This window comes from Brassica rapa, chromosome A07 (assembly GCF_000309985.2).
Source record: "Brassica rapa cultivar Chiifu-401-42 chromosome A07, CAAS_Brap_v3.01, whole genome shotgun sequence".
In the NCBI taxonomy this organism is placed as follows: Eukaryota; Viridiplantae; Streptophyta; class Magnoliopsida; order Brassicales; family Brassicaceae; genus Brassica; species Brassica rapa.
Window position 1 is genome coordinate 5,039,094 of NC_024801.2, and position 18,622 is coordinate 5,057,715.

Consider the following 18,622-nt stretch of genomic DNA (forward strand, 5'->3'; position numbering starts at 1 on the left):
AAAAGAATTTGAAATCATGGGAAGACTATTTGTCTCATTGTGAATTTACATAAAATCATGCTATGCATTCAGCTTCTAAGTTTTCTCCATTTGAAATTGTTTATGTGTTCAATCTCATCTCACCTTTGGATCTAATGCCTTTACCTGAGTGTGAAAGAGTTAGTCTTGATGGAAATAAGAAGGCCGAGATGGTGAAGCAGATTCATGAACAAGCAAGGTGCAACATTGAGGAAAAGACTAAGCTATATCTTAAGAACGCAAACAAAGGAAGGCGTGAGATGGTCTTTGCAGTTGGAGACATAGTGTGGGTTCACTTAAGAAAAGAAAGGTTTCCAAATGAGAGAAAGTCTAAGCTGATGTCGCATATTTATGGACCATTTGAGATCATAAGAATGCTCAGCAACAATGCCTACAAGCTGGATTTGCAAGGTAAGTATGATGTGAGTAATAGCTTCAATGTTACTGATCTAGTTCCTTTTATTACAGATGAACCAGATTTAAGGACAAATCCTTTTCAAGAGGGAGGGAATTATGTTATCATGGATCAGCTAGCTGATGAAGACATGGAGATCATGGACAAACCGGCTGATGAGGATGTCTTAATCATTCCTAAAGGTCCTATGACTCGTTCCAGAACCAAGAGACTCAATGAAGCTATTGGAGGTTTTCTTAAGATAGCTTGGAAGCAAGAAGAAGGTCTTGATCGAAGTTTGATCAATCAAGACACACTCATCACCATTCAAGCTATTCCATCTTCAAGCTGATCATCCTCTAGGCAAGTAGCTTGTGTGTACTCTTTTTCCCTTGATTGGTTTTGTCCCACTGGGTTTTCCAATCAAGGTTTTTTATGAGTCCACAAGTTGCTTTTTCTATCTCCTAGATGTTGATCTCGGTCTGGTACGGCCTTGAATAGGCTGTTGTTCCTGGATCACTTGAAGTGGGGCGAATTGAAGTTGTCCTCCGAGGTTACTAACACTCTTTGGATGGATGGACTTCTCCTGGAAGCTATGGATTGCTTACAGGATGTATAGCTACTCTCTAGCGCAGGTGCGCCCTGCTGGTTGCTAGGATGATCATGTTGCAGATTCCACTCCTTAGATGAGTTCAATGTTCTTGATGCTGAACAGAGAAAGCAATAGGACACAAGACAAGCAATAGCTCAAAGTTCTTAGATTAATCGTTAATCTCCAACTTAGGTTGTTACATGACATAAATAAGAAAGAAAGCGGCTACTACTCTAGCTAGAAAACCCTAAGCCTAAACCGAGATGGTTTAGGAATTCTAATCCTAATTGTCTTTGGTTTACTTTAATAAAACTCTTAAATCGACATGTCTTTTGGTTCTGAATTTGAATACAAAATAAATAATCATTATCTCAACACTTTGGATATTTCTGAATTTTCTTTTGACTGATCCCTATAGATTTCACCTCGTTACTTGCACGCCATATGTTCGATAGAATGCGTAATAGAGTACACAAAGCAAAGAAGAAGAAACATCAATGGAGTCACACCACAACGCAATCAATAATCATAAATCATAGTTAAGTTAACAAAAGAAGAACATCAATGGCGTCACTAGAGTCTTAATCATGCATCATAACAATAACACCATCCGTAATTATACCAAAAAAAAAACAGACTACCAATTTAAGACTCATCGCTACTTTCACGATCTTCCTTACCATCTCCACAAAACCCATCTCCCAGTTCACAAATTTTTTTCCAAACATCATCTTCCACTGGAACAACAGACAACCGCGGCTGTCTAAACAAAACAAAATCCTTAATCCCTTTGTCTCCTTTCATCTCCTTCAAATCGACAAATCTCCTCATCTCTCCAACAGCTTTGACGTCAACCACTCCTTCTCCGTCATCATCATCTGCGTACCATTCACGAACCACCTCCACCACACCCACAACGCATCTCGATTTCGAACCGGAATGGTAGAAGAAACAGAGGTCGCCTGAAGCCATGGACTTGAGATTCTTCTGGGCTTGTTTGTTCTTGACCCCGTCCCATTTGCTGATGCCGCCGTTCGCGTCTTGGTCTGACCATGACCACTCGCTTGGCTCTGTTTTCAGAAGCCAGTATCGCTTCGCTTTCCCCATCTTTAGATATTTTTGTTTTCTTTGCTTTCTTTGCTTTCTTCTCAGTCGACTTACCGGGGCCTCTTGCGTGAAATTGGGAAACTGTACATTGTACAATTTTAAAGATAAAACTACATTTTGGCTCGTCCTCCAGGTATATTTTTGTTTATATTTTTTTGTTAGAAATAAAATATTCATATTTGTGTTTTTTGTAATCATATTTGTGGTTTTCTTTGTAATCATATTTGTACATAATATTTTTAAAAAACTTTAGTAAAAACTTTTGATAATTCTATTAAATTTGTGAGGTTGCCAAAGTATACACTTGTACCATAGTCATTTCACACATTAATTTTGATTTTTTTCTAAACAGTTATAAAATTTGTCATTTTTTAAAAAAATTAATAAAGCATAGTTACAAATTTGTTTAGCAATTAAATAGTAATTAAATATTTGTAAAAATAGTTTTCCATTTAATTTTCATCATTTTATTTTATATATAATGATTTATAAAATGTTATTATTACACATAATAATTTATGATGCAAATAAAAATGAGTTTATAATGTTTGATCCAATGTAAATGAAAAGCCCACTTTAGTTTTTAAAAACCAATTCTAGTTAAGCTAAAAAATAGTGAAGCCCAATTGGTAAACAAAACTTAGAAAACAAAACCTATGTTTAAGCTGTCTTGACTTTGTTTATCGTATTTGGGAAAATATATATTTTTTTCTCTCTCTATTACATCGAAAGGTTGTCTCAAACTCATCGATCTGTGAAGATTTATACTCGGATTGTTCAGGTATTTGTAATACTGTATATTTTTTGCTTAAAGTGTAGATATTGGCATAATCTACACTATTTTTCGAGCTGGAATCTGCAGTAGATCTGAAAGTATTATTTTTTGTAATTTATTTTGCATGTCGGATCAGACGATGGATGATCAATCTTAATGAAGCTGTTCTGGATGGAGTTAGTTTCTGGATCGATGAGTTTTTGTGTCTGAAGTATATTAGAAGGAAACCATTTGATCTTCTTTGTCTCCATGGATAACAGAACTGTCTGAAAACATAACATCTATTTATGTCTCTATCATCACCTTGCTATTCAACTCCAATCCATAAGTGCTTTTTTGCAAAAGCTTTCTGTTTTTTTTTATTAATCAGGATATATTACAATTGCAGTATATTCCAAATAAAAGATGAAATCATTTTGGTAGGGAACGAAAGTGACAAAATTTCAGTGAATTATGAAGGACATGTACTGCCTAATAAGATAAGTCATGTATTGGTTACAATTATATATCTAAATAGTCTATGTTGTAATGTTGTCATCTAACGGAACTCTTGTATTTGTTCTTGAGGACTTAAAAAAAAATGGAAGATAGGAGAGCAATCAACTTTACTGACCTACCCCTTCATGGTTATGATGTGTTTAATTTTTTTTAATATATTTCTATTACAACAAAACACTATTAGTTTAAATAAGAGAGAAAATGACTAGACTAATACAAAAAAGTGAAGTAATGACTAGACTAATACAAATCTTTTGAAAATAACTAGATTTTTTTTAGAACCCTAGTAAATTACTGTTTAAGCCCTTTATTATTATTTTTTAGTTGTGATTAATTTTAATTTGAAAATCCACATCAGAAGTAATGATACCATGTCACTTAACACGAAGGAAAATCAAACGACGATCATTAACTTCTCCGAGACTGTTCTCCCACTAAACCCTAACTGTTTTCGAAATCGTGTTCACTACAACTCTTCTCGGCAAAGCGGCTTCTCTGAAATAATCTCCGTAATCTTCTTCTCTAGTCTCCGTTTCTCTGAAATCGTGTGTCCGTAAGCTTCTTCTTCAGATTGGTTGTCTCCTCAAATCTCCGTAATCGTATTCTCTGGTATATTTCGAGGCTTTGCCCTGAGTTTTTCGAGTATTTGAGTGAGTATAATTAATGCTGTGAGTTAGATATATGTTTTGTCTGAGTTTGAGTTAGTATTCGTTACGGCTGATTTAGGATCCTTAACGACTGATTTATAGAAGGTAATTGTGACTGATTTAGTATTCTTTGAGACTGATTTATTTATGTAATGATGGCTGAGTTATGTTTTGTGGCTTGTTTATTTTATGTCTTTCTTCTGATTTATCATTGATATGTTATATATGTCTTTTTTGATCAGATGGATGTTTCCGAAGATCTAGCAAGGGATTACCCTCCAAGACTGTACCCTGAAGGGGCTTCTATTTTTGAAAACAAAAGCATTAATACGAATAGCCATTTTTCTGAGATCCCTCGATTTAGACAAGCAATTGGAATAGATGTGTGGGATAATCTGAAGACGTATCCTGTTGGATTGATTGCTAAACTGGCTGAGAGCAAATTGGTGTGGTCTGGTAAGACCGTACATTATCTACTTTGTAGACAGCTGCGAGTCTATAAGAAGGAGATTTGGTCTCTCGTTGTTGATCAACCTCTCAGGTTTAGCTTAATAGAATTTGGTGAGATCACGGGTTTAAACACAAATTCACTGGCAGAAGAAAGTTTTGAACCTGATCCAGAGAATTACAAAGCGTTGTGGGAGTTGTTGAAAGTGCCGCTTGGGTACGGACCCAAGTTTGATGAACTTATAGAAGCTTTAACGGAGTGTCCATTCTGGAGTGCTGATCAGCGGAAATGGTATGGGCTGTTGTTTCTTCAAGCCATTGGAATTTATGGCTTGCATCATAATTGTAGAATACCCTTTGAAAGTGCAAAAATAGTATTCGATGATGACGCCCTGATGACTTACCCTTGGGGTCGGACTGCCTATGAATTTCTTGTTGATTCTATCAAGTTGTTGCATCCACAAGGAGGGTCGTACACCCTTAGCGGCTTCAAGGACGTGTTATTGGTTTGGGCGTATGAATCTGTCACAGTGTTCGGAGAGCTTTATGGCAGAAAAGTGAATCCAGACGAAATTCCGCTTTTGCGATGGGGTGGAAGTCGTACTCATGCAAGTCTTGCTACTACAATAGCTAAGGAGATGAATGATCATGGAACGGTAAGGTTTAAATCAGACATATGAATCCTGTAATGTAATGTCTGAGTTATTGGATTATTTTATGGTTGAGTTGTTAATTTTAATGACTGATTTATGTTTTTGTGTTGTATGTGCGTGTGAGGAAAATGGTGATGAAGGAGGGTCTAGAAGAGCTGTTTCCTCAGTGGAAGGATGAAGCAGATGACCCACAACTTGATAACCTAATTAAAGATATACATGCAGATAGGTTTGTTAGAGATTTTTATGTGCAATCGAATGAGAAGAACAAAAAAACGAAGGCTGGAGTTTCGTCAGAGGCTGAGCCACCCTCAAAGAAGCAGAAGAAAGGTAAGAAACAGAAGGAGGTGAAAATCAATGAGGGTGAAACTGCTGTTGTAGAGGAGAAGGAGAGTGCAAAGGAGAAGGGTCGTAGCGAAGCGGTTCTGCTGAACATAGTTGCTCATCTCGAGAAGTTGGACCGAAAATTTGACTCGAGATTAACATAATACGACACCAAGTTTGGAGATTTTTCCCAAGGCCTTTTGGATACCATTGGAGATACAGTGAAAACTACAGTTGAAGAGCGTCTGAGAGTTTTGGGGGTGTCCAATAGTAGTCAACCTGAAGGTCAACACGTGATGGTCTCAGAAGACAACTAACAGCCGGAGTCCAATAGTGGTCAACCTGATGGTCAAAACATGATGGTCTCAGAAGACAACCGACAGCCGGACTCCAATAGTGGTCAACCTGCATCTAAGACCCCTATTGATAAACAGTCCGAAGACAGCCAACCGCAAAAGACCCCTGATAAAGGCCAATCTGAGAAGAATCTGGCAGATGATATTGCTAAAGCTGATGCGAAAGGTATGGGAGCAAAGCTGAATTCGAAGGTTGTCAGGGATAAGGCTGCTGGGGTGAAAAAGAACTTGGATTTGGCGTTTGGTAATGCCGATGCAACAAATGCTGATTTGGTCTTTGATTCTCCTGGTAAGGAACCACCATTCGGACGCGGTTGCAGGGGCTTAGGGAAAAGAAATAACTTAGCGGCTGATTTGGAGAGGAATGAAGCTGAGTTAAAGAAGAAGCAGAAGCAAGAAGAAGCTTAGTTGAAGAGGAAGAAGAAGCAAGAAGAGGCTGAGTTAAAGAAGAAGCAGAAGAAAGAAGAGGCTGAGTTAAAGAAGAAAAATAAGCAAGAAGAGGCTGATTTAAAGAAGAAGAAGAAGCAAGAATAGGCTGACTCAAAGAAGGATATTCCTGCTTCAAAAAGGACTCGCAGTGGTACAATAAGAATACCCATTCCGACTAAGAAAATTAAGAACACCAAGTATTCAGACAAACTGTGGCCGGAATCTGATGTGGAGGAAGATGAAAGGAAAAGGTGTGGAAGAATAAAGGAGTATCGGCTGAAAGCTGTTCAATTATCTCCATATGGGTCTCAAATGAGTGCGGAATTTGGTCCTTCTGTACTATTTCCCCACATCGGAGACAATGTAACGACGTGCATGAGAAAAGGTTTTGAACCTTCACCTGCAATATATGATCCCCTAGGACCTGTTGATCCGGTTAAAATGGATAATCTTTTGCAACACCTAAAGCCACACGAGTAAGGACTTTTGCACAATTTCGTTGATTTTAGCTAATAAAAATATTTTGCAGAGACTGAGTTGTGTTAAATTATCAGGAAAATTCCACATGGAGAAGCTCACGAGGATATTGAGTTCTACAGAATCCTCATCACTCCAAGACCTTGGCCCATCAAAGATTATGGATGGCTGGTTCAAAATGTAAGTATGCAGCTGAGTTATATTTACTTTACGGCTAAGTTATAAGTATGGTACAGGTGAGTTATATATTATCTGTGCAGCATAATGCTTCGTATATTAGAGTCCTCATTCAAAGGTCCAAACAAGATCCCAGCCCATTCTGGTCCAAGCGCGTTGCCTTTATAGACTCTTGGTTTCTTGAATCATGGGTTCACGATTATAAGCAGTTCGAAGTCAAACCGGAAATGGTCAAATTCAAAGGAAGTGGTTACGAGGGGTTAGCAAACAGTTTGATCCCCACAGACATTCAGACAAAGTTGCGGTGGTTTACAGATGTAGATCACTTGTACGGAGTGCTTAATACTGGCGGCAATCATTGGGTGGGTTTTCACGCGGATCTGCATAAAGAGAAGGTTGATTGCTATGATTCAATCATTGGAGAGCAAACACTGGAAAGTGATCTGAGAATGCTAAATTTCTTTGGGCCGCTTACTCGTATGCTCCCTGCGATTCTGAATGCCCTTATTCCTGATGAGATCCGAGTCCCTACCAAGAAAGAGTTTGTATTCAGACGAAGAACAAAACGTATTGTTCCACAAAACAACCTGAGAGGCGACTGTGGAGTGTATTCATTTGAAGTTCGTCGAGTGTCTAGCACTTGGTGTAGCTTTTGATGGGATATCGGATGAAAATATTCAAGGTCTGAGAATGAAGATGGCAGCAGATGTCTTCAATGAAGGAAGTTGTTGTAGTTTGGTAGGGTCGTTTGGCGATGAATGAAGATGAGTTTTGTATGACTTATGGCTAGATATTTTGTACTTGACTTAAAGTTATGATTTGTTTATCGTAACTCAGCCACCTTGTTTAAATTACGCAGCCGTTACGTTAGATATAGCTCAGCCAAACCTCAAACCATACCCTAAAATAGGGAAATATTTAATAAGTCAGCCGATTCGTCTTCATAAAACAGCCGTTTAAGTAGATATAGCTCAGCCAAACCTCAAACCATACCCTAAGATAGGAAAATATTTAATAAGTCAGCCGATTCGTCTTCATAAAGCAGCCATTAAGGTAGATAAAAGTCAGCCATACCTCAAACCATACCCTGAATTAAAATAATTGATATGTTTATACTTAAAAATGTTATAACATTCCCTAATAAGTGAATATATAATCAACCGAAAGTCTCTTATTTATTGAATTAACGAGTTTAGAATCGATCATGATCTTGAGGTATATGTTGTCTTGCAGTTACTTAAAACCTTACATGTAGATATAGAGTGTGATCATAATACAAATCTCCTAAACTATATACAACGCATTTTAAGACTAAATTTATGTTATTTGTTATATTTATCACACCATTATTCCAAATCCTAAACATAAATCCCTAAATAAACAAACCTAAACTCTAAATACTAAACCCTAAACCCTAAATCCCAAATATTAAATCAGCCGTAATAGGCTATATAACTCGGCCGCCACGTTTGTTAAATGTTGTCGTTTGGCGGGAAATAAGATAATGAATTTTGAGAAATTTCAATTCCCGCCGTTTCACGTTCTATGTTTCTCTATATATAGTGCCCTCTCTAATACCCTTTCTTACGCCTTTATCTCTCTAGAAAAAACCTAAACAATATCTCTCTATCCCCATCAAAAGCCATGCCGATTGTTCCTGGAAATTCAGAGAGGTTAGAGAACAGTGTTTTTGCGATACTAAGCTCTGCAAATCGTGAAAACCTCCCTGTTTTATACCCTGGTCCGTGTGACTTGCTTGACACAACCAGCCCTACATGGTTTAATTTTTTAGCTGATCTCTCCCTGGTCATCCCGACGATTCTTGCAGAAGGATGGGTTCATGCATAGCCGACATACTGCGACATTCCCGATCATTTTAAAGAACGCTGGTTTCTTAAACTCGCTGTAAGGCCCGACATTTGTTCATATATATTAATATATACCATCGGTCTGTAATCTTTGTATTTTTTGTTTGCCGTAGCGGACAAACACATGGGATCGAAGGCATCATTTGACAGTTTGGCGTAATTTTAATCTTGTGGCCAGAAGTCTATTTCGTTGTCAGATGCGCCATTTGAGGTGGACTTGGTTGGAAGGAGGCGAGAAGCCAACTTGGATGCTAACCAGCGTTTGGCTTGATCTATGCCACATGTTTGAAGAGTCTGGTCCAGATAATTTTGGTTCCTGAAAGTCTTTTCGTGTCTGTATTTTGAACTTCATTATTTCAGCCATAACTTGTTTCAATGATTCAGCCGCAACTAGTTTGAATGTAATCTCTGCCACATGTTTGAAGAGTCTGGTCCAAATAATTTTGGTTCCTGAAAGTCTTTTCGTGTCTGAATTTTGAACTTCATTATTTCAGCCATAACTTGTTTCAATGATTCAGCCGCAACTAGTTTAAATGTAATCTCGGCCACACATTTTATATAATTCAGTCATAACTTGTTTCAATAATTCAGCCGTAATTGTATTTTGAAACGCATTATTTCTGTTTGTAAATGTTATCTCGGCCACATATCTAATATAATTAAGGTATAACTCAGCGATCATTTTATTTAAATAAGTCAGGCATATCGTAATTAAATAACTCAGTCATCATTATATTTAAATAACCCAGCATCGATTTAATTTTAAGAGGCAGTATATGGGAAGTTCCATCATTATGCGCGTGGGAAAATTTGGATGCCATGATAATATCGAGACTCATTATTACGAGTTTTTATATATATGTTTCATTTACAATATCGAAACACTGATATTATATTGTATTTTATATATTTAATAGTATTATATATGTGATGTCGTATCTCTTCTTACAAAGTAAAACAATTTTTAGTTTCCAAGGACTTTGAAATCTATTTTAACAATGTCTTCCTCATCCTTCACCTCAGGAAATTATTACAGACGACGTAGGAATACGGAAAGAGGAACGCCGAAAGAGTGTTGGTGTGGTGCACCATCTGACATTTTTACATCTGGAAGCGAAACAAATCCATGAAGATTTTACTATTGCTGTGCGAAAGGATATCATAAGGTTAGTTCTGGTTCTTATTTCCCATGTTCGGAAACGTAATACTTAGATCTGGTTACATTGGTGAAAACAGAGTCATTTATTCAAATGGGCGGATGAGTGCTTGGTGGAAGAGGTTGAAGATATTAAGGCAGTGATAAATGGCATGAATAGAGACATCTTGGAGTTGCGAGTTAACGTTGCTCGGTTGGCGAATGGAGTAAAGACAGAATCTGAGAGAAAAGGAGGCGAATGTTTGAGTGAAAGTCGGTGTTTGAGGAAAGTGGTTGTTTGTGTGGCTGGAATGGCGATACGTTGCTACTACTACTTCTCTGTTTAGTCATGTTTTGTCATCATAAGTCAGCTTTCGCGTGTTATGTAACTCAGCCTTTATTAACTTTTAAGTTGTTTTAACTCAGTCGTATGTAAACAAAACTATGCGTTTATTAATATATAACTCAGCCGTTAAATCAAATTGATAAAAGCGAGAATGTTTTGTTACCTCTGGTAAATGACATAAATAGCCTTTGGTTAGTTTTATTTACTTTTATGCTCAGATTGACCTAACAATTAGAAAAAAAAAACATTGTCGGAAACGGAGAAGGAACCGCAAGGATACGAAATCGCCTTCGACATTGTGTTTACTTCCTCTTCCTAAAAAGAACTGTGAGATCTCCGTTATCGTTATCGTTCGTTTGTACGAAATCGTCTTCGTCGCATTCATATCTACAAGTTCGTCTTTTCGGTAGGATGTCGCGACGTTAAATATTGATTTGGGGTTTTGTTTCGAGTGAGTTAGGGTGTTGTTTCTAGTGAGTTAGGGCTATGTTTCGAGTGAGTTAGGGTGTAGTTGTGATTAGGTTATTGTTGTGTTGTGTCTGAGTTATTGTTATGTTGTGGCAGAGTTATTGTTATGTTTTCTCTGAGTTATTGTTATGTTGTGTCTGAGTTATTTTAATGTTGTGGCAGAGTTATTTTTATATTCATTGAGTTATTGTTATATGTCGTGACTGAGTTATTGTTTGGTTATTTGTTCAGATGGATGTTTCTGATGTTAAATCACGGGGTTACCCTGCAAGACTTTATCCTGTAGGGTCTTCTAACCTAGAAAATAAAGATATTAATCACAATTTCCGTTTACGAGATTTACCTCATATTATAGAAACACTAGGAGAAGATGTATGGAAAGCACTGGTGAACTCTCCCATTGGAGTAGTTGCTAGGCTAGTTGAACGCCGAAGCGTGTGGTCCGGTAGAACAGTACACTATCTACTATGTAGACAGCTGCGAGTACATAGGAAGGAGATATGGAGTCTGGTGGTTGATGAGCCTATCAGGTTTAGCTTGGTAGAATTTGGTGAGATAAATGGTTAAATACTGGTCCATTTCCAACAGAAAGTTTTGAACCTGATCCTGATAAATACAAACCGTTTTGGGCGAAGCTGAAGGTGTCGCTTGGGAGGAGACCCACGTTGGATGAACTGAAAAACTCAATAGAGGTCTGCCCGAGTTGGACATTTGAAGAGCGGAAATGGCTAGGGCTATTAGTTCTTCAACACATGGTACTTTATTGTTTGCATCAAAATTCTCGGGTGCCATTTGAAAGTGCCAAAAGAGTGTTTGACGATGAAGCCATGAAGTCGTATCCATGGGGTCGGACTGCATACGAAGTTCTCATTGACTCTATTAAAACGTTGGCTCCAGACAGGGGGTCATACACATTAAGCGGCCTAAAGGATGCGTTATTGATTTGGGCGTATGAATCCATCGTCTGCTTTGGCGAGTGTTTTGGGAGAGTGGTGAATAATGAAGACGTTCCACTTTTACGATGGGGTGGAAAGCGTACTCGTGCAAATTTCGAAAACTTGTTGTCTGCCGAGATAAAACAACATAGCCAGGTAAGGTGTAACGCTGCGTTTTGATTTCTTAAATGGCTGATTTATTAGACTTAATGGCTGAGTGTTGTGTTTATTTGGTGACTGAGTTATATTATGCCCTGGTGTTACAGGTGCGTGTTAGGAGAATGGTTTCGAAGGAGTCAATCGAAGAGTTGATTCTATTGGAATACGAGATAAATACTTCCTTTCACCCCAAAAGATTGCTCGAGTCATTGCGTGTGTATACACATCACGCTCATAACCTGCATCTGCTGCACGCTTCATGAGAGAAAGCCCTTCTTCTTTAAGGTCGAAGGTGTAGAAAAACTGTACACCCTTTATATAAAGCGTGCTTGGATTTCCCTCAGCGTAGCAAGCTTTCAACAACTCAGAAGGCATATTAAGTCTCCAGGGAACGGATAAGACATCGAGGAAATGGTAAACCCTACGCCTCTCTGCTAACGCCTTCATCGACCTCGACGATGCTTTGAGGCCAAAGAGATCTTGGATGGAGTTACGGGCCGCACGTTCAACCACTACCGCCTGAATTTCTTTAGACAATTCAAGAAGAGGGAAAAATTCCATCTACACTAACTCAGCCTATAATTGATTTAGAGAGATAGAGAAAATGCGTAATAATTGACTGTTGAGAGTCCGATTGTTCTCAGTACCTTATTTATAATTCAGCCAACTCAAGCCGAAACATGATTTGCAACGGTTGGGATTTCACGTGAATTTTAATAAATCAAAATTAATATTAGGCGTGAAATAAAATTAACTCAGCTGTAAAAAAAATTAATTCAGCCTTCAAATAGAGTTTACCTAGCCTAAGAAACAATTAACTCAGCCTTGGAAACAATTAACTCAGCCTTTAAATAGCATTTAATCAAATATCAGAAAATAACATTATTATGCGTGTGAGAATTTTTCGCTGCCATGATAATATCGAGACTCATTATTAGTATGTCTTTACATATAGGGATACGGCAAGCACTCATGTATTATAACTAACAATAATAAGAATTATCTAAAATCTAAAAAATATATTTTAAAATAAAAAAGATAATTCTTATATATTGTGTGGTTATCCGTACTAATAAATCAAAATTAATATTAGTCGCTTCAATCAATTATACCATGCTAATATCGAGACTCATTATTAGTATATCTTTACATATAGGGATACGGCAAGCACTCATGTATTATAACTAACAATAATAAGAATTATCTAAAATCTAAAAAAAATTTTAAAATAAAAAAGATAATTCTTATATATTGTGTGGTTATCCGAACTAATAAATCAAAATTAATATTAGTCGCTTCAATCAATTATGCCGCCCTTTATTAGGCGTGTGAAAATAAGTCAATGTTCAAACAAATATCAAGACCTTTTTCATATCGAGACAATAAAATTTTCGTTAATGGAGTTTCTTGTTAGGTTGGTTTAATTCAGTCCTATGTAAACGATAACCTGACCGTAACCGTAAGTCAGTCTTTTGATAAGTCAGTATGTTTTAATAAAATTATTTAATAACCGGAAAATTAAATTAACTCAGCCGTGAAAACAAATAATTCAGTCTTCAAATAGCATTTACCTAGCCTCATAACGTGGATAAAGGGCACGCTTGGCAATTAATAAATCAAAATTAATATTGGGCGTGAAATAAAATTAACTCAGCTGTAAAAAAGAATTAATTCAGCCTTCAAATAGCATTTACCTAGCCTTGGAAACAATTAACTCAGCCTTTAAATAGCATTTAATCAAATATCAGAAAATAACATTATTATGCGTGTGAGAATTTTTGGCTGCCATGATAATATCGAGACTCATTATTAGTATGTCTTTACATATAGAGATACGGCAAGCACTCATGTATTATAACTAACAATAATAAGAATTATCTAAAATCAAAAAAATATTTTAAAATAAAAAAGATAATTCTTATATATTGTGTGGTTATCCGTACTAATAAATCAAAATTAATATTAGTCGCTTCAATCATTTATGCCGCCCTTTCTTAGGCGTGTGAAAATAAGTCAAGGTTCAAACAAATATCGAGACCTTTATACTATGGAGATAATAAAATTTTCGTTAATGGAGTTTCTTGTTAGGTTGGTTTAATTCAGTCATATCTAAACGATAACCTGACCGAAACCGTAAATCAGTCTTTTGATAAGTCAGTATGTTTTAATAAAATCATTTAATAACCGGAAAATTAAATTAACTCAGCCGTGAAAACAAATAATTCAGTCTTCAAATAGCATTTACCTAGCCTCATAACGTGGATAAAGGGCACGCTTGGCATTTAAAAAATGACAATAAAAAATACCAGTAATAAACAATTAATTAGATTTTACTTAGCCTTAAGAACCATTAACTCAGCCTTCAAAGAGCATTTACCTAGCCTAAGAAACAATTAACTCAGCCTTTGAAACAATTAACTCAGCCCTTGGAAACAATTAACTCGTAGTCGAAGAGATGCTTTCCAAAGGACATGAATTATCTCGTAGTCGAAGAGATGCTTTCCAAACGACTCCAATAGATCATTTTTTATCTATAAATACAAAGCGCACAATGCCACAAATCCAAACCCTCATTAAGTGATCAAGTGGCAATGGAAGGATCAAAAAGATCGATGAACAGTCCTATGGAGGATGTCTATGGCGCGGATGCTGTTGAAGGTTATAACAAAGGGAAAATGGAAACGACGGAGCATTACAGGGCGCTTCTCCGCTTGGCCAAGGAACAAAGGCAATCTGAATCTGAATGGAACGACGCCTCCAGCAAAGTAAATTCTATTGCTGCGCGCATGGAATTGCTTGATGCCATTATCTAGGCCGAAGGCAAATTTAACCTCGTGGCTGAGTTGGAGACACTTACCGCTTAGCATTGTGAAGCCGAAGCAGAGTTGGGAGCTGTGAAGGTCATCGACCCTGCCAGGAATCATCATTTTCAGTGTCAACCACTGCGAAGGCTATTGGAAAAATCTGAAAGTTACCATCCTGAGCTAGTGCTGAGAGAAGCGTCCCTTTGTATCTACCATTAAGAAACGTACCGTCGATAACCACAACTTTGCGCATGAAAGGAAACCCATTTAAGCTCGCACCAAATGCAAGAAACACATACATGAATTTTCCATTCTCATCGATTTGAAGACGCGTAACTGTACTCGGATTTTCCCTTATTATCATGTATAAGTAAGAAGGCAAGCGTTCAAACCCACTCTCAGGTGTTCCCTGAACGATTTCCCTTGCAAATTTCAGCGTCCGGTAAGATTTCCAATATTCCATCTGTTCACATGAAAAACGATACACATAAATCAGCCACATCATACAATTAAGTCAGTCACAACGTAAAACTAATTCAACACTATTTAATATAACTCGGCCGCATTGTGTAAATATATCAGCCGCTACGAAACACATATTACTCAGCTGTTTCGTAAACATAACTCAGTTACACCAAAGTAATTACATTTACACCAAACTGCTTAGTGATAGCTATTCCACCACTCGTAGGGCGAACGGCCGGACCAACGTCGCCGAGAAAGTTCTTGTACAACTCTCCTAAAATATCTGGTGTTGCATTTCGACATCGATTAGAACGCTCAGTTGTAGAACATGTATGATTCGATTCGTAAATACAAACATAGAACACCGGGGATTCCCCTTTGGTAGAAGCACGAACCCTCCAGATACATCCATCAACCCAACACTTAACAATGAATAATGTTCGGGTTGATATGTCTACATCATAATCAAATCGATCCTTCACTGTAAGAAGTTTCAGTCGTCTCTCCAAATCGGCTTTACTCTCGTATCGTTGCCCTACCGCAAGATTTAACGACGACATCTCCAACCTTAGAAGAACCTCCTCACTCTCTTTAGACCCGCTCATCGAGAAGTTCTGATATATCTTCTTGGGAGGTATCGTTGGTGACTCTTCGTCCTCTAAAGGAGACTCACCGTATGAGCTGAAGTTATCATCTTCAGATGACGCACCGTCCGAGTCGTCGAACATATCAAATTGGCTATCAAATTCATCGTCTTCTTCCTTTTCTTTGCCTGTTTCATCTTCTCCGCTGTTGGGGTCAAAAACGGTTACGACGGAATTACCACCCGAAAATCCTCGGAGATCGTATTTCCGAAAGAGATAGTAAAAGGAAAGATGTAATTTTCGTAAAAAATAACTAATACGAAGAAGTATCCTTTGAGATTCAAACCGAACAAACAAAGTTCGGTCACCACGCATGCACGCCGTCCGGTCGCTATACAGCAACCAAACCCGAGCCAAGGTCGGTCACTACGTAGCGACCGAGCGTCCGTCTCACTCGGTCGATACGTAGCGACCGAACTCGAGCCCAAACTCGGTCGCTACGTACCGACCGAGCGCTTGTCCCGCTCGGTCGTTACGTAGCGACCGAGCTCGAGCCAAAGCTCGGTCGCTACGTAGCGACCGAGCGATCATCCCGCTCGGTCGCTACGTAGCGACCGAGCGATCGTCCCGCTCGGTCGCTACGTAGCGACCGAACTCGACCAAGCTCGGTCGCTACGTAGCGACCGAGCGATCGTCCCGCCGATCTGTCGCTACGTAGCGACCGAGCTCGGCCAAGCTCGGTCGCTACGTAGCGACCGATCGATCGTCCCGCTCGGTCGCTACGTAGCGACCGAGCTTTGGCTTGAGCTTGGTCGCTATGTAGGGACCGGGCTCGAGCCAAAGTTCGGTCGCTGTGTAGCGATTGAACCTTTCCGAACATCGATACGACACCAATCCTTACATTCTCGTCAAACCTTCGAATGCTATCTCCCAAAGACCGAAGCAAGCTCAGTCCATGTTTCCCGCTATTCTAATTCATCGATCAAACTTCGCGGATTAGAAACCGCGGAAAATTCGTAGTAAACGTGTCGAGTCGGAAGACGGCCCAAAGGGACCTAAAACACGACTCGAGGCCCATCCTACGATTTTCTAACCAAAAGCCCGTAAACCACAGCATGATTTACGCTTGGCCCACAAGGAAGGATAAATATCAAGTTTCCGCGGATAAATACGGAAGTTTTGAAGATAATTGTGAAGATCGGGAAAAATGGAATATCTCAATTTTTATGCTATGACGGCTTAAGGGCAGAAGAGTAAAAGCGTAAACCGACCTTGGAGCTTAGTATATAAGGAGTCCTAGGCGAGGAGCAGAAAAAGAACTTTTTCAGAGCAAACTTAGCACTTAGAGCAATTTAGGCAATTTTCCGTTTTTATTATTTCGAGCTGCGACTCAATTAGGTTTAGCCGTCTTAGGGTGACTAGAACTAGGAATCTCGCCGACAGCTCTCGAGCCCAGGCTTATACCTTGTTGTAAACGCTCATACGCAAATTCAGAATAAGATCTTCTTTGCTCTCTTTTTCGATTTCTTATACTTTATCGTTGTTATTCTCGTGTTCTGATTGCTTGACGTGTGGTAATTAGCAGATATCCGGGTCCTCTGGGAAATTAGGGTTTTCCTAGTTTCCTTATTTAAACGGAAATTGACAGTGCGAATTTCGGTTCCCACAGTTTGGCGCTAGAAGGAGGGGGGGTACAGATCAATCTAACCCGCAAAAGCCACATCACTCTCAATCAGACATGTCAACTAACGACGCAGATAACGTGCAAACTCCTCTTAACGGAGGCAGCGGCACTGATCTCCACACTCCAGTAGCGGACGTATCCGCGGCCAACGCACAAGCCAACGCCACGACGCTCGAGGAGTTTAAAAAGATGTTCGCCACTTATGAGAATAAGGTCGGAAGAACAGGATAAGCTCGTGAATACCTTGACCAAACAGGTTGAAACCTTAACGGCAAGGACCCAAGCAATCCGTCCCCACGGAACCACCAAAATCCGCGGGAAGAGGCTCGACTTCGCCACCCCATTCGATAGAACAGGAGTCGTGTGGGAACGACCTTCCGGTCAAAACCCTAGCGAGAAATCTCCCATCGAAAAGGGGAACTCTGAAAGTCTTCCGCCCCCTGCAAAGGACTCGGAGAATAACGAAGCCGAACACATTGACCTGGATCCTAGCGATGTCTCCAACGACACCGACGAGGATGTCGACAGACATCCAAGAAGGACCAGGAGCCGATCTGCTCGGGAAGGCTCCCCGTTCGAAAAACCAATGACTGAAGAAGAAGAAATCACCTATTGGAACGAACAGGAGGAGATGGCTGAAAGGCAAACCGAGCTCACTCGCAGTAAACGCCGACAGGCTCGGAAATCTGCTGACGAGACATCGGATATCCGCGATCTTCGCGACTACATCACCAAGACTGTGGCAGAAGTGAGAGCCGTAAAGTCTCAAATCCATCATGCTAGTAGTGCTGCCCCCGAGATCGATCGACTGCTGGAAGGAGCTCGAAAGACCCCCTTTACCACTCGCAGTTTGGATATGAGGGTGTCCGATCCGGGAAAAATCAAAGTACCGAAGTACGATGGTACGGCCGACCCAAAAGCGCACCTTCAGGCTTTCCACATCGCGATGGGAAGAGCAAGACTGAAGGACGGCGAAAAGGATGCCGGCTATTGCCGCCTGTTCGTCGAAAATCTTGATGGAGCAGCGCTCGAATGGTTAGCACGCCTTCGTCGCAACACCATCGGGAGTTTCCGACAGCTCGCATCGGAATTTCTCAAACAGTACTCTGTATTCATAGATAGAGAAACTTCCGATGTTGACCTCTAGAGTCTCTCCCAGAGGGAAGACGAACCCCTCCGCGAGTTAATCTGTCGGTTCAAGCTGATAATGTCCAGGGTCAGCGGGATAAGCGACAAAGTGGCCATCGACGCGCTGGTACAAGTCAAAATTCAGAAAGGGG

At 39.4% G+C, this 18,622-nt stretch overlaps 3 protein-coding genes across 3 annotated transcripts; 1 reads left to right on the plus strand and 2 right to left on the minus strand.

Moving 5' to 3' along the window:
- Positions 1–1,490: 1,490 nt before the first annotated feature.
- LOC103828465 (thymocyte nuclear protein 1) lies at positions 1,491–2,908 on the minus strand. The gene has a single exon (XM_009104063.3). It carries the CDS (start codon positions 2,331–2,333, stop codon positions 1,650–1,652), a length of 684 nt encoding a protein of 227 aa, XP_009102311.2. The 5' UTR covers positions 2,334–2,908; the 3' UTR covers positions 1,491–1,649.
- Positions 2,909–4,273: 1,365 nt separating this feature from the next.
- On the plus strand, positions 4,274–5,619 carry LOC117126788. The gene is made up of 2 exons (XM_033275900.1): positions 4,274–5,139; positions 5,256–5,619. The coding sequence occupies exons 1-2, from the start codon at positions 4,274–4,276 to the stop codon at positions 5,617–5,619; spliced, it is 1,230 nt and encodes a 409-aa protein (XP_033131791.1).
- A 9,087-nt stretch (positions 5,620–14,706) lies between these two features.
- On the minus strand, positions 14,707–15,802 carry LOC117126789. Its single transcript, XM_033275901.1, has 2 exons — positions 15,257–15,802; positions 14,707–15,072 (listed from the first exon to the last, which is right to left on the minus strand). The coding sequence occupies exons 1-2, from the start codon at positions 15,800–15,802 to the stop codon at positions 14,707–14,709; spliced, it is 912 nt and encodes a 303-aa protein (XP_033131792.1).
- Positions 15,803–18,622: the final 2,820 nt, after the last annotated feature.